At 44.9% G+C, this 24,502-nt stretch overlaps 1 protein-coding gene and 1 non-coding gene across 2 annotated transcripts in view; one reads left to right on the forward strand and one right to left on the reverse strand.

Moving 5' to 3' along the window:
* The window catches only part of LOC102092749 (uncharacterized), a 77,742-nt gene that overhangs the window by 47,181 nt on the left and 6,059 nt on the right, over positions 1 to 24,502 (reverse strand). Inside the window, exons 2-4 of the transcript XR_002408073.2 lie at positions 7,883 to 7,957; positions 2,831 to 2,930; positions 2,222 to 2,353 (exon numbers count right to left, since the gene is read on the reverse strand). This is a non-coding gene — a transcript (uncharacterized LOC102092749). The remainder of the gene's footprint in view (positions 1 to 2,221; positions 2,354 to 2,830; positions 2,931 to 7,882; positions 7,958 to 24,502) is intronic.
* Positions 6,940 to 23,185, forward strand: LOC102092926 (zinc metalloproteinase-disintegrin-like NaMP). The gene is made up of 24 exons (XM_005513518.4): positions 6,940 to 7,117; positions 9,186 to 9,286; positions 9,791 to 9,867; positions 10,010 to 10,088; positions 10,644 to 10,720; positions 10,945 to 11,140; positions 11,598 to 11,660; positions 11,863 to 11,934; positions 12,521 to 12,690; positions 12,890 to 12,974; positions 13,323 to 13,453; positions 14,263 to 14,440; positions 14,881 to 14,970; positions 15,368 to 15,563; positions 16,191 to 16,293; positions 16,790 to 16,946; positions 17,584 to 17,664; positions 19,144 to 19,222; positions 20,057 to 20,147; positions 20,328 to 20,427; positions 20,698 to 20,763; positions 21,090 to 21,167; positions 21,634 to 21,696; positions 21,792 to 23,185. The coding sequence occupies exons 1-24, from the start codon at positions 6,955 to 6,957 to the stop codon at positions 21,822 to 21,824; spliced, it is 2,529 nt and encodes an 842-aa protein (XP_005513575.4). The 5' UTR covers positions 6,940 to 6,954; the 3' UTR covers positions 21,825 to 23,185.

Genomic DNA, 24,502 nt, shown 5'->3' on the forward strand with positions numbered 1-24,502 from the left:
GCCTTTAACATGACTAAACATCATAGAGTTTTTAAATTCCATTCTTTACTCCGTTCTAAGCTGACAAAAGTCCTTAAAAGTTACAGTGTTCATTTAGTAGAATACCTGGGATTTGTACCCCCAAACACTTTGTTCCTGAAACCCTGCAGTGTTTGTTTCTCATGAATTCTGTTATACTACATCATGGCCCTACCGAGCCTGAAAATGCTGCCAAATCAGCCTTTCTTGGGGCATCCTGGCCCTTTTTGCACAGAAATTATTATGGTCAGGATGCTCAGAAGGGATAAAAAAGTTTCCCCAAAGTTTTACGAAACTTTAAAACAAAAGCCTGGCTCCAGGTTGGTATCTTAGGAAGCTTCCAAGGCTACTACGCCCTTCCCCAATTTTTGCGATTGAAAACAAAAAGAGAAAAAGAACCCATCGACATTAATTTTCCCGGCATGGGATCAGAGGTCAAAAATACCTACCAGGCTTATTTTAAGAAAAGAACTTGGAAATGTTTAACTAAAGCCACTAGAGAAATTGCCACACACACAAAAGCTGCGATTACACGGGGTATTTACTCCAAGATTTTGTAATCTCTGTGCATGTTCTCCTCCTCTCTTATCTACAAATCAAGACTCTACATCTATTATAACACAATGAAGACTCAGGTGAGGGGCCACATGTTCAAACACACCGAATTTAAGGGGTTTGTTTTAATATTTCTTCTTGCATTTGTGCATGAGTCAGAGCCCATAGTTCTACACCTGAAGGCTGCGATAGCAACGTCAATTATAAACGGGCTGCAAGTGCTGGATATTCACCTTTGGCAGCACAAAACCATTAAATTCATCAAATTAGGGACAGCTGGTGACACATAGGGAATGGGTATAACTCTTGTGGAAAATGCAGGAGTCAGCCTCCCATTACTTCTTTAAAATGATATACATTTAAAGCCATCACCCCCTTCGAATGGAGTTGGGGCAGTGAAAGGGAATTGCTGAGGTCTTATCTCTCATTTATATTAATGCTTTAACACCTGCATGTGAATGGGATTAGCAAATAGCCAGGTATCTCTGCCACTATTTGCTCACCTAAGTAACTGCTAACAGCAATTAATATAGCGCAGGGATCTGGGGAATCTTTACTGATATTATCAGTGGTATCAGAGCCTCGATTAAACGAGGTGAGGAAGAGCAGTAGCTTATATAAAGTCAAGCAAAGCCAAGAGCTGTGATAATACAAGATCACAAGAGCCACTCTCTGGGCACTGCCTGCAACCTTGCAACACGAAATATTTCATATACATAATATTTCATATAGTGCTGGCTGGCGTGGATGTTGCTGCTGTTTGCTGCCTTCACTCTGAAGTAGCTTATTAAGGCTGTTTTTTTACAGTATTTTTCATTGTCTTCTGAGAATTAAAACACATCAAGGTCTGGATCGGCAGCTCAAAAATCGCCAGCTCATAAATGTATTCCGTAAAGCTGCCTAGCTTTCAATTAAATGCATTTGGAAGTTTATTTTACTTAATTTTCTGAATTTTACCTTTTGCAGGTAATAATTTGAACAACCCTTTTCTATTTAATGTACCTGTGTACGTTTGGGTTGGCGCTCAGCGAATGCACCCTTCAAACAGGACGGCTAAAAACTTCTCCCGGACAAATGCCATTTTAAAGCAGCCTTTACTTTGCCTCCAACTAAAATACCCCAACAGGCCAAAAGTCACACGGAAAGCAGGAGAAGGTGGTAAATAAGTCTGAGCTGAACGACACCAATTAAAGCCTGGCTGTGTTCCAGCTTAGAACGCCAAATAAAAGCAAGGCGGTACATTTTGGATTCACCAACGTTTACCCATGGACGGGCTGGGACATGGAGGAACCTGGTGCCTCTGTTTGGAGATGTGGTTGTGGAGAGAAAACACAAGGTTTTGCAACCAGCCACCAAAATTGCCATTCCCAGAGTTGGCTCCCGTCTCTCGGAGCCCCCCAGTATCTTATGGCTTGGCAGATTTAGAGCAACAACCTATTATATTATACTGCAGATACAGTTTTAATTCCAGACACCAAATTCCTTCATCCCCCTCACCATTTTACCCTATTTAGTGGGTAAAATCCTGCTGCAGGACAATAAATGTGCAGTAACCACAGCCCCTGGAGCAGGATGAAACCAGAAGTCACCTCCGCATGGGAATCACAACCAGTTCCCCATCATCTGACTTGATGGGGCAGGTACATACCTGGGGCAGACGAAACTTGAGAAGTTCTGGGGTTTGTCTCATAGTCTCATAGCTGCTTTTTGTTTTGTTTTCTGGCCGACCTGGAATTGTTCCACTGATCTGGAATTGTTGCACGGCAGGGCCACGGCTTATCTGATGGAGGACAATAGTGCGTGGAGTGAGCAAACAGCCGCTGGCCCTCGCCTTTGTTCCCTCGGGGCTTCGTTCCCCGCTCGTCCTTACAGGAGAAAACCCACAAAATGAGTCCCTGATGGCGAGCCGAGGGGAGCTGGAACACACGCATCAATCGCTTTGTATAGAATTGGATTTGGGAACCCTCCGTGATCAAATCACTGAGGCTCTGCTCATTTATACCCAGTCGAAGACTACTCTCAATTTTTATTTTATTTATTATTTCTTTCTTACTTTAGAAATAGCTTGTTCCGAGCTGCTCAGAAGCAACACAGCACCATTAGCTGCTGCTTCACTGGAGACAAAACTGAGACTTAGAAGATGTGAAACTGGTTCTTTATGCCACCACAGACTCCCTGCGAGACCTTGAGTCCTTAGTCCCAAGCTCTCTAAAGCACCACATCTGTAAAGCAGGATTAAAACCACGCTTTAACTCACCTTCTGCCTCTTGCCGGCTTGCAGCCTCTTTAGAAAAGGGAATGGCTCAGATCAGGACTCAGGACTGTCAGCTCCGAGCATTCAGAACCATCAGTAAGGCCTAAAAAAATAATGAAGAGACCAGGAGATTAAGGGAAAAAAAAAACCCATTAGAGTTCTTTTTATTTGCTTTCTCAGATTTACATTGCTCGGGTTTGTGTTTCCAAGCATTTCTCTACATCCTCCAGACCTAGAAAACTCCTTTCTTTTTAATTAAAATAATAATAAAACTAAGCAAAAGCTGAGACTGAACTATTCACATAAGGAAAGCAACAAACAAAACCTGCGTGTTGGAGAATAGTCGAAAGCTACTGAAAATGAACAGCAAACCCCACACGTCTCTGGGGCAGCAAATTGGGCCAAAACCAACTCTCAGGCTCCAGCCAGAGCAGCTGCTGTAAAAACCCAAGATCTTTACAGCCTGTATCACACAAGGATGTCAACTGGGGTGCAGAAGGTACCACAGCACGCTGATAGAGACACAGCGGTACCCGTAGGGTTGTTTTCCTCAAGCTGAAGCACCTTTACTGGCCAAAGCACGGCCTGGCCGGTGGGCAGACTGGTCCACACTGCGAGCTCTTTGTCCATAACGACATCAAGTAGTTATAACGGTAGTTATAAGTAGTTATAACTATATCAACGCCAGGAAAATTCTCCTTTTGCAGAGGTCGCTCGGGTTGGACAGTTGCTGCTTTGTTCATGCTCTTGCCTCGAGCGCAGCAGTAAGGTGACTCAAAGGAATGTTTTCAATGTGTGTGGGAAGCAATTGGAGTCTATGGGACTGCAGACACCGTCATCCAGGTCAAATAGTTCTGCTTCCCCTTTCTTGTTTGCCACAAAGAAAATAAAAAGCTGTGTGTCCTGCCAGCTCTCTCCAAATTCCCCGTGAAGGAAAGAAATGGAGCTGAAAGGCCTGATTGTGGCAGAGCCAGCAGGTGCAAACTCTATGGAGCACGTGGGGATGAAGGAGGTAGAGGATGGGCAGGGATGAGGCTCAGTTTGCGGAGGCCCGTGCTGCGGATCCATCCTTTGCCATGCACACACATTGCCTTGCACAGCTCCGCCACAGCTTTGAGTGGCTCCTCCTCCCTCCTAAAACCCAGGTTTAAGATTTGAGCCGCTCTTTGTGCAGAGCAAGCAGAGCCCAGATGCTCTCCAGCCAGCAGAGACTTGTGCCGGACACCACGTCGTAACCCGCACGATTCCCCCGTCCCTTGGCAAAGCTAAGCCAGACCTCACCTACCACACGTCTGAACAATACAAACAGCAATACCTTAAAAAAAAGCAACTAAGCCCACAGCGTTTAATTCACAATGATCTGCATTGTCACTGCTGCCGCGCAGATGGAGAACATTAAACAGCTTGTACCTGTGCACACAATTGCACAACACGCGGCGCAGGCAGAAATGGGGTTGCATGTGTTTTCTGAGAAGGATTAACCTTCAAAAAATCACCTTAATCGCGTTGAGAAGTTACGAGAAGTGAGTAGTCCTTGAGAAATGTATCAGAAGGGGCACCTCCAATTAACTACCTACAGTCTGCATCAGATTGCTATGTACATACATTACATTGGTGCAGGAGAATTAAGCAAAATGCAGCTAACGAAGAGGGATACAGCAGGAAGATGAAGTAACCATTATTTGTCCTGCATTTCAAGAAAAGGGAAGGAAGGAACATGCTTGTAACATACCATATATGTCCACGATCTTCTCCAAGGCAAAAAGGGCAACAGAGATGTAAAAAGTCCGTGATGAGGTTTCATTAGTCAGAATCGGATGACAGTCAGTGATCTGGTTAGAGCCACACTAAAAATAACTCATCTGGTGCTCGCTAACTTAGTTTCAATCACAGTTCAGGTGAAAGCATCTTCCTTTATATTAAACCTTGGCAGTACAAACGTAGCCGAGCGCTTCACATAAGCTGAGGAGCAACAACTAATGGCTAAAAGGGGGGTGACTTTTCTAAACACTTTGAATAGGTCTAAAGCAGCGGATTATTACATCCTTCAACAGAAACCCAGAAAATAAGAAGGATAAAACTGAGGAAAAGAAGGATAATTCACTTTGGGAATGTGCGAGACAACAGAGGCAAGCAGAAGAAAAAGCCTTACATAAGGAGCAGGTTTTAAAGAGGAACTGCAGAGCTGATCCAGGGGCTCTGGAAGGCAATAGAAGCTCTTCTGTTGAGTTCGATGGGTTTGGATGAGCTCTGGAAAGAGAGGGGAAGGGCCAGGCGGGTTGTGGGGAGACTGGAATGCAACTGGGAACAGCCGGAGGAAGCAAACAGGAGCGCGGGGCTGGAACGCAGACGCAGGAGCCACACGGTTGCGTTTGCACGTTCGAGAAAAATAACCTGCAGATTGGGCCGGGCTGAGGCTTGGGGAGCAGAAAATGGGGATGGAAGGCAGGCTGGGGTTTGAGCCGAACACACAGATCCAGGGCTGGGGGGAAATGGCACATTCCTTCCCCATCGGGGCCCCGGGGGCCGCAGGACGTGGAGGATTCCAACCGCATCGGTTCCACCACCTCTGTCTGTAGGTGATACACCTATTGCAGTGAAGGGAAACAGGTCCCTACGTCATTTACACGCTCCTGAAAATCCCTGTTAGGTGCATCAGCAGCAGCACAAACCTGGTTCAAAGTGAACTTCAGGACAAGGCAAAAGCCAAAAAGTGATCTGAACCCTGATTTTCCCTGAGCTCAGTCTAGTGCCCCCGTGCACAACTATCGTTTCACTTTTAATACTCAGTTTAATCTCACACAGGCGGGATTTGTTCAGACTCCCAGTGCTGGAGTGATTTTCACCTTTTTCTGCGTCCCTTTAATTAAGCAAATAGCACTTGAGTTAAAAATACCAATATTCTAGTTATTAAATGTTGAGATCAACTTGTCATCCCGTTTTACCCCCCTATGACTAATAAAACCGCTCACGTAGCTGTTGCACAACTGTTCGAGGGTTTCAAAGGGCCAGAAGCGGCTTTTCCGCCAGTTTGTATCAGACCATTACGGAATCGCTGGAGCAAGGGCAGAAACATCAGATGCTTCTCAGCTCACAAAAGGAAATTACATCCAATTCCCTTTCAAGTCCACCCAAGACCTTCAGCACATCATATTTCCCTCTTCATGCCAGATTTTGCTGGGATGTCGTGTCTAGTCATCAAGCTTTGAAAGCACGGGTTATTAAGAACATTACCTTAGGAGGTTGGTGGGGTCAGGACATGGTTTTCAAGAGAGAATGAGCGGAGATAAATGCCTGGATAGCAGCCACTCATCTTTAAAAGCAGTTGTTCAGTTAATTTTCTTAACTCTTTTTGAAAGGCAAAGATGTAGGCCAAGAATGCATCGCTTATTTCTATTCATATAACATTGAAAGAGTAAGCTTCATCTTCTCAGGACTAAAAAGACCCCGAGATAAACGAAATCCCACAGCTGGTGTCCAATGAGCACCTGGCAGGGCTATGGCCAAACCTTTCCCAATGAATTCCTTGCCCCAAGTGCTATTTCATAACCTGGGATGGCGACACGGTTTGCTGTGGTATGTGACTACTTTAGCATAGATTTTTAGAATATGATGAGACAAATCTCCCTCTGATTGCTCGCTTGTCTCGATCCCCTTTTATGCAGCTGTTATCCCATGAACCTCAAGCAAACATTACTAAGAGAGGTGGAAGGAGCAGCAAAAGCCCCGTTCGCTGTTTGCACTGCAGATATGATTCACAGATAGAGAATTACACGCACCTTTACTGCTGCTCTGAGCCCTTCCCTTCCGTATGGATTAAATGGCAACCACCAAGAACTGAAATCCATCTTTACACCCGTTTTACCCTAAAACTCCAAAAAACCTCCCCATTCTGTGAGCCAGCAGCACTACCCACTGCGGCTTTTTGCCAGCCAGCCTATAAGAAGACATTAGAACCACCTTAATCTCCCTCTTTATTTAGGTATTTATTTTCCCCGATGAACAGTTTGGGAAGCTCATTTCAAAGCAGCAACCGATACCTCGCGATTCGTGGGACATCGGCAGGAACTTCCGTAACGCTCCGTGACTTGGAAATTGTGCAACACCTTCAGCAAACACTTCCTCGTATGGGAACCAGAATAAAGCCGCACGACTCCCTCCCTCCCCATTCACCGCACACAGCCAGCGGCTCCAAACGAGACACCCGGCGACCCCAGGGCCGGGCAAACGCCACCGCCATGACCACCCGAATCCTCCTTGCTGTCCTTTTGCTGCATGTTCTCCAACAAGGTACACCTTTTCTTTTTTAAACCCTTTATCAGTGCTTTCTACGGATCACTTCGTAAAGCCTTTATGAATTTTTAATTATTAACATGTAGGTAATACCAAGGACAGTGGTTTAAAGGCACCGAACAAAACAAAAAGAATATTGCTGAAGTTGGGGGTGTTTGCTTTTTCTGTACAAAGCGATTACCTAAAACTCTCTAGTCAGAGAATTCTTTACTTGTGGGAAAACTATAGAGCACCTAAAGACCCAGAACCGCTTAGTTTTGTGAGCCAATTAATGTATTTCTCCTGCAAGCCAGCAGACAATATATCCAACTGGGACAACTAACAGCATTCTGGCCATAAAAGCCTTTTACTTGAATTCATTTAATGACATTACGTGAATTAAAGTAGTTATCGCCCTTATTATCTGTGTGATACTGTATGAGTTTTCATATGACTTTACCTTCCCACAGCACCCTTTTGTTCCTCCACGTGCATTGTTTCTCTCCATTCATGTCAACAGGGAACAGATTTCTCAGAGCTTGGCGTGCACAAGCATGCACAGGTTTTATAGACACGATTTGACATGTAATTTGCATTCAGGCACGGATCTTTATGATTCCATTAGTTGCACAGAACACCTGAACATGTGCACAGTACTAATGCTTAAGGTGTTATAGATTTTGTTCCTTGACAAAAAACAAACCGCTGCCAGTGAAATCCTCACTAATAGTTTCTCTTCCTGGTTTAGACTCTTGGAAAAGTACAGAATCATTTGTTCCTTACCAGCGCTTTTTGTAGCTGTTGTATGAGACTCAAGGAATTTCTTTCCTCCTTAAAGCTGCCGGCTCAAGACAATGTCTGAAACAAGACAAAGACAATATACTGAGTTGATTAAAAAACCCTAAATCTAAGATACTATTTGTTCCAGAACAAAACCAACCCCTTTTCCTCTAAACACTGTTTGTATGAAACTGCCGGAAAAGGACAAGCTTAGTTCTGAGTCTCCATTCAAATCTGGCCTAAACTTGAGCCGTCTGGGCTGCGCTTGGCCTTGTAAAGACTCTGCAAACCGAGATCAAACCGAGCACAGAACTGTTCCCAGAGACCTAGAATATCCTTGCGATCATTACATTAAAACGTACTCCGAGCCCTCGAGAATTTGCCCAAACAGGTGAAATGACCTTTTGTAGGAGATTAAAGAGTTCGGGAGGCATTTAAACCTGCCGCTGCCTTGGTGGACGCTCATCCATCCCTCAGACAACCCTCTTGTCTCCAGTGTTGTCCACCAGCTGCTGTTCTTAAGCTCAAATGATGCAGCATCCTGCAAGTCACGCCGCAAATTAACTTTTATCAAGATTCACTCAAAAAGTAGAAATAAACCCTTTTCATCAGCACTGTATTTCCTCAATAAGTTCTTTCCAGCCCCTGCGGACACACAACACATCTTGCAATTAAGACCAGTAACATGCTCAGGAATCATGTGGATTTCTTCAAGATTGTCTTCCTTTATTGCCCGTATCCTATTATTTTGTTCAAATGCTATCACAAGCAACCACCTTCAATCTGACTCAATAGGTAAGAGCGCACCTATTAAACTATTTATGTGAGAAGAGCAGCTAAAAAGCTTTCTAAAGGCAAAATCTCGGCTTGGTCGAGACTTGTGAACTGTTGGAGTTTATTTGCTGATCTAGAGCCAGTCTTGGTTTGTATGTCATCAGGCGATAAGGTCTGGAGGTCACTGATTTCCCAAAACCACAGAGCCTCATTCATGCAAAATGCCAAGGTTGCACCTTGCATCAATGGTCAAGCGTGTTGGTACTCGAAACCGGGAAAGAAATCCAGACTGAATTGCATCAAGTATGTTGACACCTGAAACAGCCAACGTCTGGCAACTCATCCCAAATCCAGGGCATAACAAACCTCCCATCGGGTCTCACAATGGCCAGAGTAGAGAACACATGAGAAACCAGTGGTGCGACAGCTAAACGACTCCAGAGCCCAAAAGAATCCGCCTCGACGAATGTGAAATATGGTGTTTAATAAGCTAATATTGTGTTGCCATAAATATACGTCTGCTTCTCCCTAGGGAGCACCAGCAAGAAATTACCTGGAGTGGAGCGATATGAAACGGTTTATCCACGGAAATTGCGCACAGTACATAAAAGAGAAGCAGAAAGAAGCAAAGAGGTATGAAAAGAGATGGGGAAGGTTTTCTGAAGTGAAGCCTTAATTTTCAAGGGTGAGAGAATTCGGAGCCAGACACTGATCTCGCAAAATGAAATGAAAGACAAAACATAGAAGAGTGACCCCGTACTTGTATTTCTGCAAAGACGTGGGGTTTGATATTAGTCAGATTTTGCACAACCCATCGATATTTTAATTTGAAGTAAATTAAATCAAATGTTGGAAACTAAGCACGGTCTTATATACTTCAAGAGAGTTATGAAAATGTTTGAATTTAAGCATCCGCTTCAGCACTTTGCTGAATGTGCGGGATACGATGGCAGAAACACATTTGCAGAGTTACATTTCTTCCTCTAATTAAAAGACATGAAACCGAGCGACCTCCTGCTTATTCTATAACCGCCAGAACACTTATTTTTGGCGGGAAGAGGAGGCAAAGGATGCGGTTGGCGACTCCATAGCAGGAATTCTAACAGTCCATATTCTAACACTTCAATCTGTTTGCAGACAAAATACGCTGACACAGTGGAGTACGGAATCAAAGCCAGCGCGGAGGAAGTTGTACTGCACCTGCAGAAAAATAAGTAGGTTCGCTTCATGTTTTCCTTTTTCCTCGCTCTAAGTGGTTCTGGAGGGTATTCAGGATACAAAGAAACGGGACTTGGACTCCTGTAAAACAGGGATTTTGGTAAATACAACCTTTCAACTTATTTTGACTCTTTGCAGGCATCTCTTAGCCAGAGACTACACTGAAACGGTTTATTCTGATGACGGTCGACAAATAACAACAAGTCCCCAGATCAAGGTAATATGAAAATAGTTCATTCCCTCACACTTGCAGCCTTGGGGTCTGTATGAGATTCATGGGTCTGTGAAACAATAGAACATATCAGACAGAAAGGAAACCATTAAATCAAGATTAGTAAGGAAGCGATTAGCAGCAATGGGGAGAATTTGAGTGAAATAAATGTGCATAAAGAACCCTGGATTATCCGGGTTTGGTTTGCTTGGTTTGAAGGCTCTTAGCACACAGAAACATCCATTAGACCTTAGATCCTTAAGTCAATTAAGCCACAAAAAGTTTTCCCCTAATAATATGTTTTAATGTTAATCTCATTGAAGTTACTGCATCTGAGCACTGGGTTAATACTGGCCACAATAAAACCAGCAGGATTGGATTTGTCACGACCTGGCTCACTGTGTTGAAGGATAACTACAATATTCCACAGCAAACAGGTTAATATTTCATTTGAAGAGGAGATTTCCTTGGACACTGTGGTTCGTTGTAGCTCGTGGAGTTTTTCTCCTGAAATCACTGGATCCAGGCCAACCTGACACCGTGTTTTTTCTTTCTAACCAGGATCACTGTTATTATGAAGGTTACATCCAGAACGATGCTGATTCCTTAGCGAGCATCAGTGCTTGCGGAGGTCTAAGGTAAGGTGGGGGTTTGGATCCCAAATGGTCCAAATACCAGAACCCTAGGAGGATACCTCTTCCAATTTAAGTAGTATCAGGATGTAAATAAGCAGTGTTATCTTTTAGTCATGCTTACAAGGAAATGCAACGGTCCACCTGGGCTAAACGCTGTTAGAAATAACATTGCTATCTTGATTGAGTCCTGCGGATTGAAAAGATGCCAGTCTAACTCGTTTTCTTAGGGGATATTTTGAGACCCGTGGTCAGAAGTACCTCATTGAACCCTTGGGCACCTCAGACAGAGACGAACACGCTGTCTACAAGTACGAGGAACTCGAACAAGAGTCCATAAAAACCTGTGGGCTGATCAATAATACCTGGGAAGCGGATTCCGGTGACCCCATCAACGACATCTTCAAATCCAGCAACAGCCCAGAAGTAAGTTCACGGTTAAACCAGCACCCCATGGGCTCGTGTCAGAACGGGAACCACACAACTGAGTACCCTGTGAGGAGCACAAACCCCACTTCGGTGTCGCCTCCAGAAAAGATGTGATTGCAAACAGCAAAGCATCATCAGATCGGAAAGAACCCCTATAAATCTCACCCGGCTGAGATTTCAGTGTCACCACCTGAGTTAAGCCACATACCTGTACTAACAGGTGCCCATATGTATCTTTAAACATTTAAATACTTCTTAACATCTAGCCTAAGGTTCATAATCTTAATAATAATTATAACATCTCTCCTGCTTTTCCCCATTTGCAAACAAGGCAGGCCCATTCTAAATGATTTGGCTAAAGAAATAACCCTCATAACTAACACAGGGGCCTGGAATTGCGACGGTTGAGACTCAAACAGGCCTTAGAAGTCATTTAAATGCCTCTTTTCTTCAGATCAAAGAATACCTGAAAGCCAAAAAATACCTGGAAGTTTACGTAGTTGCCGACAACACTTTGGTGAGTATGGAAAGGACTTTTTTTTCTCATTTCACCAGATATGAGATTTCCGAGGTCCAACCCAAACCCCTGGGCTCCTACCGCAATCACAGCCCTGCACTGTGTTTCACCTCCGGCTTGGGCCAGGAATAGGATTTCTCATCTGGATTGATTGTGGAAATCTCCCTCTCCTTTTCCTAACCAACAATATTTCCTTTTTTAGTATAAGAAGTATGAGGAAGATGTGAAAACTGTAAGAGAAAGGATATTTGGAATAGTCAATTACGTCAACGCGGTAAGAGCAAACACAGCCGAGGGAAATTGAAATAGAAGCGACTTATGATCTTTTTTCTTTTGCAAACATCATGAATTTTCATTATTACACGTAGGAAAGAATGAAAACTGAACTTCATTGCAATTTATGAAGTGAATTTCACAGATCCATCCATATTATCCTGTTCTTTGCCTTGAGATATGACATTCCTAGAAAGGAAGATTTATACTGTATTATACTGTGTGTATATATATATATATGTATATACAGTATAAATACTGTATTTTCTTATCACTTGCTAAAGTGAATGATTGAAATCCTTCGAAAGAATGAAGCAATTCTCAATTCTTGATTACTTCTGCAAATCAAACTCCTTCAAATATATTGCTGGAATTTTCAAGTATTTTAAAGCCATTTTTTACAGTTAAGTGTGGGCAAAAAAACAAGATTTCATGTTTTGTTTGCTGGGTTTTTGTTGCAGCTTTGAAGTGCAGGAAAACTTAAATCAGGTCTGGAGGGGACTATGTTACAAGTGACAAAAGTGAACCCATTACCAGGATAAGCGTTTGCTTCATTGTAAAATGAAAACACTGGTTTTCTGCTGCAGGTTTACAAGGCTATAAATATCTACGTGGCTTTAATTGGCCTGGAAATCTGGACGGACGGTGACAAATGTCTCCTGAGTCGCGCTGCGGGATTCACGCTGGACAGTTTCTCCAAGTGGCGTCACTCGGATTTATTGAAGAGGAAAAGGAACGACAACGCTCAGCTCATCACGTGCGCGTCCTTCTCTTTCCTACCTGCACTCCCAAATACTTCCAAGGAATTAGCCCTTTAAAAACCACTCCCCAACCAGGCAGAGACGCATGGTTTGCATGCTTTCCAGTACCAGGCTGGTTAATAAAACAGACTTGACTTCGGATTCGCTTCCCGGTCAAATCATCACATTTCACTTTGCTTTTCTTCTCCCTTACAGGGGCTACGACCTGGAGGGGACAACGATTGGATTGGCCTTTCTCAAATCCATCTGCAGTGATATATATTCTGCAGGTATTATTCAGGTCTGATTTATTTTTATTTTATTTTTTTTAAAGGTTTTTCTATGGTTTCTTTTTACTCAACCAGCAAAGAACATTCACGAAAACTATTGGTTGTGCAACACGTTTAGTATTTGGCAGCCTATCTTCCTCGTGTTTATTTTAATTTTACCGAGTTATTCATGTCCGTTAGTGGTGTCTTATTATTATATAAAGCACCATAAAGTGTGGAACAGATGCATGGATTGAACAACATATCAGTCCTTACGCAGCACTGAGGATCATTTCATTTAACGACAAATTGTCCTCTTAGCTCCAGGGTGTTCCTACTGCTTCTGGAACATAAATAAGAGCCTGTTCTTTTTTCCACAGGACCATAACAGGAATGAAATGGCCGTTGCGGCCACCGTGGCCCACGAGATGGGCCATAACCTGGGCATGAGCCACGACACCGAGAGCTGCGCCTGCAGCGACAGAGTCTGTATCATGACAGACACCGTCAGGTACGAGCTGGGACGGGAAAACAAAGCGTGTCCGTTCAGGACGGGCTGTGGATAAGCTGCCAGTTCCCAAAATGGAGTAGTAATTAATTTTGTATATATTTGGAGAAATTGTTGCGCCTGGCAGTTTGGGGATGGTCATTTGTTTGATTTCTCTTGTAAAGGGCGTTACTGGGGTGTACTAGAAGGGGGGTGGCTAGTAGATCGAGAGAGGTCCTCCTTCCCCTCTGCTCTGCCCTGGGGAGACCACATCTGGAATATTGTGTCCAGTTGTGGCCCCTCAGTTCCAGCAGGACAGGGAACTGCTGCAGAGAGTCCAGCGCTGGGCAACAAAGATGCTGAAGGGAGTGGAGCATCTCCCGGGTGAGGAAAGGCTGAGGGAGCTGGGGCTCTTTAGTTTGGAGAAGAGGAGACTGAAGGGGGACCTTATTAATGTTTATAAATATATAAAGGGTGAGTGCCATGAGGATAGAGCCAGGCTCTTCTCGGTGGCCAACAATGATAGAACAAGGGGTAATGGGTTCAAACTGGAACACAAGAGGTTCGCTTAAATTTGAGAAGAAACTTGTTCCTGGTGAGGGTGGCAGAGCCTGGCCCAGGCTGCCCAGGGGGGTTGTGGAGTCTCCTTCCGTGCAGACATTCCAACCCGCCTGGACACCTTCCTGTGTAACCTCATCTGGGTGTTCCTGCTCCATGGGGGGATTGCACTGCATGAGCTTTCCAGGTCCCTTCCAATCCCAAACATACTGTGATACTGTGATACTTCTTGCTATGCCCATCCTAACATAAACCCTCCTGCTTCCTCAACACAGTTCTATTGTCCCCAAGAAATTCAGCTCTTGTAGCCTCCAAAGCTTTGAGAAATACATGCTGAGCGACATGCCCAAATGTTTAACGAACATCCCAGATGTGAACAGCATCATAGCTCCTCCAAACTGCGGGAACGGCTTCGTGGAAAAGGGGGAGGAATGCGACTGCGGCACTCCCGAGGTAACGTGGGCCGGGAATCAGATCAGACGGAGTTTTATTCAGGCTGTAGAGCATCCGGGTTTAGTTTTTTAGTTTATAAGGTAGCCGGTTCAAAGCTGGCTGAAATACTTCTGTAGATGCTGTGGTCAAACTGCTGATCACCCCTAAAAAGTACATTCCAAAGAGTGAAAAGCCGACTGTGTGGTTTGTCAGTCTGCGCTGACAGAGGAACTGAAAACAGGGAAAAGCCACACGCACAAACCCCCTCAGCAGAAACAAGTTCCTCCCACAACTTCTACCAGCACTTGCACCAAATACGCTCTGTGCTCTTTACGCACTCACCACGGCATGGCTGTAGCAAATACGTTTTCAGAGGAGGACAGGGCAGAGGGTTGAGAATTCAATACAGGGGGGACCAAACCAGAGCGGTGTCCCAGGTCTGAGCGCGGGTTCTGTCCCAGGAGTGTGCGAACGACTGCTGCGAGCCCGAGACCTGCAAACTGACCGAGGGTTCCACGTGTGCGCACGGAGAGTGCTGCGAAAACTGCCAGGTAAGAGCCTTTTCATCTCCAGCTTCTCATATTGTCCAGGGTACATTTATTTTTATCATGAGAAAGCAGTAACACACCTTTCAAAACTTCCAGTCCTCCTTCCTTCTAATTACCGACACTAATGACAACCGCACCGATTCACTCAAATCTTCCAACACGCTGGAGAAATGAGAATTTGATTATCCATTTTCTCCTGGAATGAAAAGCCGAGGAACAACCAGGCAAAAATCTTGTCAACTGACATAACCAACTTTCAATGAGATACAGATCTGGCCCCTTGCGCAACATGTGCAGTGATGATGAGATTTGTCTCCCCTAATTCTACCCTCTGCTTCAGCGTGATTTTTGAACGGCCTGGCAGTGTGTTAAGTGTGGTGTTGCTTTCCCCCCGCTCCAGTATAAAAAGTCAGGAGCTATTTGCCGGGCAGTTAAGCACGACTGCGACCTGGCCGAGATGTGCACCGGCTCTTCTGCAAACTGCCCCGCCGATCGATTCCGCGTGAACGGACACCCCTGCGACTACGGCCAAGGCTACTGCTACATGGGAACCTGCCCGACGCGAGCAAACCAGTGCAAAGCTGCTTTCGGACCAGGTGAGAACAACTCAGCATCAGAAAATAGGGCTCTCTGAGTCAAAGGAGAGAGACAGAGGGAGGTTTTGCCTGCTAACAAAGCAAAGACCTTTAGTAAATCAGGAATGGAATAGCTATATAAATGAGTTCTTATTTGTAGCGCATGCTTTAGCATTATTTTTATATTTATAATCATGTGAGCTGAAGCTCAGAGCATAAAATGCCATGTATTTCCAGAGAAATGGGAAGTGGTAAGCGTCTTCCTCTTTCACACGATGGTTTTAAGAGTATTCCTTGCTTGATAGGAAGAGGAAATGTCTGGGTTTCCAACCAACATCCAAATTTAGCATGCCTTTGCGTCTGAGGGTGTGCAGTGGCTCAGTCTCTTCCCAGTCCTATACCATCTCCCGTCCTATGTCCCTTCTCTTGGGCAAGGCCTATGGGGTCACACTGGATAGAGAGCGAACACACAGGATGGGTTCTGGTGCGTGTACACAATAAGAGTGCAGAATTAATGCATGAAGTGCCAGGAAGAGTTGTTTAGGCACATGAGAAAGGCCACTTCCCAGGCAGGTAAAGGAAATTCAGTATTATCAGTTCTGCCAGGCAAAGAACCTGAACTAATCCCATCACATTCTGTTCTTTCAGAGGCTACTGAAGGCGCTGCCTCCTGTTACCGGATGAACGAGAAAGGGGTATATTACGGATACTGCAGAAAAGAAGAAGGCAGTCACATCCCCTGCAAAAAGAAGTAAGCGCCGTGTTACAGAATTTGCTGGGATTTGGGAAGAGAGCCCATTGCTATTCAAACCAAGGGACAGAAGCAATGAGTGCACTATTTTAGATGCACATATGTTCATTTAACCCTTCTTGTTCAGTTTGAATACTGTCCTAAAGCTATATATATACATTTATATATATATATTCAAGCCTGATTGCAAGGGCGACTGCATGTGTGTGCATGCAAGGGAAGGGATTTTTGGATAGGGAACTTGAACTTCAGGTGAACCTCAGAAGCTGAGGACAGGTCAGTTAAATACTCATTTCTGCAAATTACTGTGGGCTCCCTAATAAGCTGAAGAGGAATTAAGAACCTGCCACCTTCTACTCACTGAAAACACCACAGACCAAAACTCCTTCCTGCAGCTGTGTGTGTTCCTCTACGGATACAACCCATGGAAGCCAAAGGAAAGATCAGCTCGGGGAGTTCTGCTGTGCCACGTGTTGTTCTCTCGTTCTCCTTCCAGAGATATAATGTGTGGGAAGCTGTTCTGTGCCGGGGGGATGGAGATGCCTCGGGACGGGAGCCTCGTGACTTTCGGGTCCTGCAAAGCCAGTTTTCCTAGAAATGAAGCAGCAGACCCAGGGATGATTCTCGAGGGAACCAAGTGTGGGCCCGGGATGGTTAGTAGAGCAAAGCTTTTCTCCCTAGTATGCTCCTTTTTCAGTCTGTCTGGTATCATTAGCTCTTCTACGACACAACATTTTAAACAAGGCAGATTGAAGTGGACACTAAACTACTGCTGATCTAATCTGCCCTATCTTCTGCCTTACATCTACCACAAATCACTGGAAAGCAAACAGGAACTGCTATCATTCCAATTTCCTTATGTTTGACTGCTGTTTGATTATTTTTTCACTAACAAAAAAGTATGTGGCAGCAGAAACATAACTCTATATGAAGGGTTAAAAGATCACGCACATATTACTATTTTTAATCATTTCTATATTAGATATGTTAGGCATCACTGAGTGCTGAGTGCTATTTCTTCGCTCTATATTTCTACTTGGGGGGTAAGGATGAAGAATCCTGGAAAGCAGCAATGTCTGTCCATCTGTCTCTTCCCTTTGCTATAAAATACCCAAAGGTCAAACGAAAAAAATATATAGAGATATCAAACTCCTAATACAAGTTTAAGCGATTTGCAAAGCTGTTTCTACACCTCCTTTTCCTCTACGTCACTTTACACAATAACGTACAAGTTCTGCACGTTTTGACAGCTATAAATCACTTCGGTAACGTTTGCCCTTTCTGTTCCAGGTGTGCAGCAATGGAGAATGTGTCTATGCTGAAGATGTCTTTAGATCGACCAACTGCTCTGCCAAGTGTCCTGGGCATGCTGTAAGACATGAGCATTCCATACTAGTAACTTAAAAAAAAAAACACACAAGAAAATTATGCAAAGGCCCAGAAATGCAACCAAAAGTTCACAGTATCACAGTATGTTTGGGATTGGAAGGGACCTCAAAAGGTCATCCAGTCCAATCCCCCTGCTGGAGCAGGAACGCCCAGATGAGGTTACACAGGAAGGTGTCCAGGCGGGTTGGAATGTCTGCACAGAAGGAGACTCCACAACCCCCCTGGGCAGCCTGGGCCAGGCTCTGCCACCCTCACCAGGAACAAGTTTCTTCTCAGATTTAAGCAGAACCTCTTGTGTTCCAGCTTGATCCCATTACCCCTTGTCCTATCATTGTTTGCCACCGAGAAGAGCCTGGCTCTGTCCGCGTGGCACTCACCCTTTAGATATTTATAAATGTTAATAAGGTCCCCCCTCAGTCTCCTCTTGTCCAAACTAAAGAGCCCCAGCTCCCTCAGCCTTTCCTCACCCGGGAGATGCTCCACTCCCTTCAGCATCTTTGTTGCCCTGCGCTGGACTCTCTGCAGCAGTTCCCTGTCCTGCTGGAACTGAGGGGCCACAACTGGACACAATATTCCAGGTGTGGTCTCCCCAGGGCAGAGCAGAGGGGCAGGAGAACCTCTCTGACCTACTGACCACCCCCTTCTAACCCACCCCAGGTACCATTGGCTTCCTGGCCACAAGGGCCCAGTGCTGGCTCATGGTCACCCTGCTGTCCCCAGGACCCCCAGGTCCCTCTCCCCTACACTGCTCTCTAATATGTAATTTCCCAACCTATACTGGAACCTGGGGTTGTTCCTGCTCAGATGCAGGACTCTACACTTGCCCTTGTTAAATTTCATCAGGTTATTCCCCGCCCAACTCTCCAGCCTGTCCAGGTCTCTGATGGCAGCACAGCCTCTGGCGTGTCAGCCACTCCTCCCAGCTTGGTGTCATCAGCAAACTTGCTGACAGTCACTCTATTCCCTCGTCTAAATCGTTAATGAATATATTGAATAATATTGGCCCCAGCACTGCCCCCTGCGGCACTGCACTAGATACTGGCCTCCAACTAGACTGCACCATTGACTACCACTCTCTGGCTTCTCTCCTTAAGCCAGTTTGCAACCCACCTCACTACTCTATTGTCTAGACCACACCTCCTCAACTTAGCTGTGAGGATGCTGTGGGAGTTCCCAATTTAGAAACATGCAGTAGCTGTATTTGCCCCGATCTTCTCAGGTCTGTACCCAGAAAAGCAGAGGAGCCGCTGATCATTATGCATATCAGCTACAGACCTTATTGATGTCAGTATTTAAGCCACTGGGAGAGGTACTTGCAAAAACTGCGGAGTCAGAAGCTGAATTTTAGCCCATAATAAGAGGTTTCAATGAGCTTCTCAGGACTCTGACCCACTGAAATTTTATGCCGTCAGCTTCAGTCCCGTTCGCGCCCTGAAGATGATGTGGCTTTGTGCTCCCCAGGTGTGTGACCACGAGCTGCAGTGCCAGTGTGAGGAGGGCTGGGCACCCCCGACCTGCGACCGCTCCTCCGCGCTCACCAGTAAGTGTCACCAGCAAGTGCCACGAGCTGCTCAACTCCAGCAAAACACCACCATTGCATGTCTAGGTCTCTAGTTTCTGCTCACCTTTAAGTCGCTGCAGCTCGGATAAATGACTAGAGAAAGCTATTTTTCTAACCTGACAGAAGCGATACACCCCAGAGATTATTTAGAGCAGCAGGTTTTCCCTTTCTCCATCCCGAGATAACGAGAACATCACATCAGCTCACTGTCAAATTTGAGTGGAAGCAAATTCCCAGAGGTTTTGCTGCAAAGGATGCAGACGAGTTCATTTCTTTATCATCTGCCTGGAGCTGACCTTTAACTGATCTGCCCCGGAGGGAAAATGCTTTCTGTACTGATTTCCACGTGTCTGGGAAAATAATTCAGCCCTTGTTATTAAATATTGTGTCCTCTCTCCACACTCACGAGAGCACAACCAGCTCTCCACACTGGGGCTTGGTTGAGGCTTCACCAAAGGAAATTTGTCAAGTCTCACTTGTATACAAAGCTAAAGACCTACACTTAGTTTTGTGTGACATCCTTTGAGAGAGAGGAATGCCAATGAAATTATCTCTGCGGATAGATGGAAAGGGATGGGTTTGTTTAGATGGCTCCAGGAATAACCAGTCTTCAAATACGGCCAAAATGGCAGGAATACTTTCCTTCCCATCACCATCTGTGGCAGGAGAAGAAGCCATAAGCTTAAGCAATAGCAAGTACAAACATGGTCTAGAACTTGGGAAAAAAATCAGTTTGCCAATGGTCACGATGGGAAACTGCTCAGTAATAGTGGATCTTTCAGGAAATACAAATTTGTGTTCTCTCCATGACAGGCTTCGCTATTGTTGCCGGTGTGCTGGTCGTCCTCGCCGTCACAACAACTACCGCAGTGTTACTTATCCGCTTCCGAGTCTTCAAGAAGAGGTAAAACGCTTATCCCCACTCAGGGGAAAAAAAACCTAAAGCCAAGCAACTTCTGGATAAGTTTTAAGCTTGGATTTTGAAAGGGGATGTAGTTAGACACTGGAAAGCCAAGGAAGTTGGTCTATGACCTTTGTTTCTTTACTTCAGTAAGATTTACAGTTATATGTAATATTCGCACAGCTGCCACACCAGAAGGGGACCCGGAGCCACAAACCAAGTCTTTGTGGATCAAGAACAAAGATGTAGAGAACACCCTGTGCTGGCGGCACCTGCCCAGAAGGTGAGAGAAGGTGGTGCTGGGACACCTCTGGCCTCCCTGGGGCTGTAACCGAGGGGTCGAAACCTCCAAACTCATCAGCCAAAGTGCTCTGCATTTCCAGGAGGGCTTCAAAATGCTCATCTAGGGCTGAGGGGACAGTGCTGTGAATCCAGCCTGAGGAGGGAGGGGAAAGCAGGCGGCACTGCATCCCAGAGTCATCTGTCTGCAGGAGAGGAGCAGCCCAATACAACGCACAAGGGCTCCATCTCATTTAATTGTTCCCTATTTCAGATGAACGATAAGAAACTCCTCCTGCCCGTACCTCCACCGCAGGAGAACAAACCACAGCTCCGGAGTGTAAGTACTTCTAGAGTACTTCTTTGCTTTCACGTTGGCTTTGGGGAAGGCAGCGCGTACCAGTTCACCCCACAGCAGAGACCCGCAATGACAGTCTGAACCCAAAACTGGGGAAATGGATGCACTCCAGATGGAACCCTAGATGTTCTCTCAGGGACGGAGAGCATAAAACATCCCAGACCTGCTTCTGAAATGAATTAATCCTTTTACCCCTCTTAATGCACTTTTTATATAGAACACAAGCCTGCATGTTCCCTTGGGAACATATGGATACACACACGATATGTATATATGCTCAATATGTTTCCTATTCTCTTTTTTTACAGCCTGTCGTAAGGCCGAAAGGTCCCCCACCTCCTGTTCCTTCTACCAAACCACCCTCTTCTCACAGAGAAGAGACTTTTGTAAGTACAACCCTGCAACTTTTCACATCTTTCACCTGAGTTGCGAATGACTATCAGATACCAATTAGTATTTTCAGTTTCTATGATTAAAAAAATAATTCCACATATCAGCTTGATTATAAAACCACATTGAAATCCCACTGTCTTTAGAGACGCTTTCCTCAACGTACACCTTGAGTATATGATCAGCTTTAGTTTCCTAAGCAGTCTATTTGAGCATGGATACTCGATATGGACTAATTTAAACACTGAGAATACCTCAGTGCTCTTCTGAAACAGAAGATCTATGTCCCTTTGTATTCGTATTATTGTGTCTTCTTGTATGTGGACAGCTTAATCTAATTCACCCCTGGCTTTTCCACTAGGGAAGTGCTGTAGTAAATACATGAGATAACAGGAGCAGCAGCTGAGGTCTGTGGAGGATCTGCAGCTGCCTAATGATATTTAAAATACATTTGCGTTATAGGTACCAGAGAGAAAACCTGCTCATCTTCCAGCTCCCAAAGGCAAACCTCCACCTCCACCAAAGGTAACCCGAGTTTAAATGTGAAAGGCAATTCTTTCAGGATGTGATTCCTTGAAACTGCACGAGGCACTGTGTGATTTAACTCCTTTTTCATGTAGGCTTTAAAACCTCCAATGAACCCCAGAGTATGAAGCTTCCAAAGCAGGGCTGATCGAGACACGTGACATTTTAAGGGACAATTTATTTGTCCCTTGATTCCTCCACTTCTGGCAAAGTCAACCGAGATAGTCTTCCTGTTCTCTTTAAAAACAGAACAACCAACTGACAGCTGCTTTGTAAGGAAAAGCTTGGTTTTCCAACAGCGAGGAACTCTTTGGTGATGACATCAAGTTACCGTCCGAAAGGAAATGAAGCAGAATCACTCCTTGCACTGAGGTGTAGACTGGGAGTAAGCTGGGAGAGCTGCTGAATGTGTCCAAACTCCTGGGCTACCACTGGTAGATGTGGCTGCTCGGGGATGCCCGGTGGCTCCTCTGCTTTTCTGGGTACAGAGCTGAGAAGATCGGGGAAAGTATGGCTACTGTATGTTTGTAAACTGGGAACTTTTGGCTCCATTTCTGGACCCTCTCTTCAGCAACCCAGACCTCCTCCTTCACCTGCAAGTCACAAATTCTGGGAAAAGAAAACCCCTTCCTGCCCTTTGTGTCCAACTAGCCTTAGAATAATAAGATTACACACTGGAAACACTGATTCTGGAGAGATCCTTTCGGATCGGATTCTCTCGTTAATCCGCAGATCACTTGTTAAATAAGATCCCTCTGTTGAGGAGGTGGAACTGGAGACACTCAGAAGCAAAGCACGACAGAGTCAAACCAAGTGCTCAGAGCTCAGGCTGCGCCAGTTTAAAACACTTGGGCAGAGAAATTCAGAAAAGCACAGTCAACAAAATCCTTAATCATTTATTTCATTTGCCCCTCAACTCCAGAAATACTCAAGCGTTTCTCCCTTCCAGGATATACACACCTTGGCGCTTTCATTTAATTAATCTTGCAGCAGGGTGTTATTGTAAAGTTGCTAATGAGAACCAGGCCGGGCACGGGGGTTGTTTTTGTGGGACGACGTTGCAGCACGAGGTTTGCACACCAGGTTAGTACTGAGGGTTCTTCACTCCTGTTGGCATCAGCCTTGTTGACACTTGGCACGATCCGCATGATGCTGTTGGCGTTGGTGTTAATAACACTGTGAGGGCGCTGGCACTCACGCTATTGTGACCATTGGCACTGGAGTTATTCATGTGGTTGGCATCAATAGTTTTAAGTTAAAGCGCACAGAAGTGTTTTTCAAGGAAGAAAAAAAGAAACAAAATTGCCCTGGACACAAAGTACTTCAGATTTTATGGAGGTTCCGGTTTGAACTGGATTTGGGTTTGGATCAGGATCAAAACAAGAGCACAGATCCAAATCGATGATGGTATTTTTTACGAACTTAATTAATGTATCTATGTAATTAATGTATCTACAAAGATTTCTGTATTAAATGTGTTCTATCTAAACTTTTCAAAGATGATCATTTGCACGTGAAACATATGGCAAGAGTGTAAAGTGGGATCATTTCTAACATTGCCAAACCCCTAAAACTCTCAGTTTGGACCAAAAAGATCATTCACAGGCATTGCCAAACACGGCCATGTTAGTCAATAAAGCTTAATTACATTTATAATAAGGGTTGACAAGATACTACATCATAGTTTTCCTACCACCTTACAATTTGTTTCTTCATGGTTTCCACTTTGTGAGCACTCATGAATTTCCAGGGATCCCAAAGGGCTCCTCTGCAGGTCCAATCTACTGTTCTGTTATGCAAACGTGACACCTACTGTCAAAAAGCCTCCACTGCAAGAGGAACAAAGCCAGGCAAACTAAAGACATCTCCAGCACTCTGCTCGTCAGGAGCCTGCAATACACAACCCCAAAGGACCAAACATCAGCTGCACTTCCCTCCGCGTTCTCACACTTTTTACTAAACGGCGACAGCCTGATCCGGGTCCAGGCGCTGGCATCACACACCTGGGATACAGACGGGGTTTGGCACAGCAGTTTGCCCCTGCTTTGGGGATTGTGGTTTTGTTTGTTCATTTGTTTCTGGGGTTTTTTAGCACGAGTAAGCTCTCCACTCCCCCATCTCCCCTTACAGAAACATCTTCTTTCTGTTTCTTTTCAACCTCTGAATTTACCGCCCTCTTCCACCCCTCTTTTCCCTCTGAGGGACGGTCCTACCAAAAGAGAGCAAACCTTTTGCACTTTGCACCCCAAAACCAATCTTTGCTCTGAACATTTTTAGGGTGTACTTGAAAACACGGCCCACGCTGAACCATCACAACAATATTTGGCCCTCTGGACGGTCCACTTCACTGTGCAAATTCAACACTGGCCATTAGAGGGCAATGGGGCATGGGGAAGAAGTTTCTCTTGCTATGGGATGCCTGCTATCACCTCGGAGGAATCAATTCTGAATTTACTGCATCCTCTGACCTTGGGCTATAGATTCAGGAGACATTAGCAAGGACACATCAGCCAGGAAGAGTGGGAGACTGGAGCACATCCAGCTCTTCAGACACAGAGGCACCAGACAACTAATAAATAGGCTAAACCCGACCCTTCAAACGTGACACCATAGATGGAACATGCTAATTGATTCAGGTTTTACTGACCAGAAAAAGTGTTGTTCTACCAGCCCTATTCAAAATTAATAACACACATCAGTTGCGACTTGAAATTAAGAATTTTCATCCCTTTTTACTTCCTTATACCAGTAGATCTTTCCTAGCTTCATAGCACTGCATAAATCATTAGAGTCTTAATAAATAAGT

The sequence above is a fragment of the Columba livia genome, chromosome 25 (assembly GCF_036013475.1).
Source record: "Columba livia isolate bColLiv1 breed racing homer chromosome 25, bColLiv1.pat.W.v2, whole genome shotgun sequence".
In the NCBI taxonomy this organism is placed as follows: domain Eukaryota; kingdom Metazoa; phylum Chordata; class Aves; order Columbiformes; family Columbidae; genus Columba; species Columba livia.

Coding starts and splice junctions, on each gene's coding strand:
- LOC102092926 (XM_005513518.4), top strand. CDS start 6,955: ATGGGAACCAGAATAAAGCCGCACGACTCCCTCCCTCCCCATTCACCG. Junction 13,454..14,262: donor ATCATGACAGACACCGTCAG/GTACGAGCTGGG, acceptor TCCTCAACACAG/TTCTATTGTCCCCAAGAAAT. Junction 16,947..17,583: donor CCAAGTGTGGGCCCGGGATG/GTTAGTAGAGCA, acceptor TTTCTGTTCCAG/GTGTGCAGCAATGGAGAATG.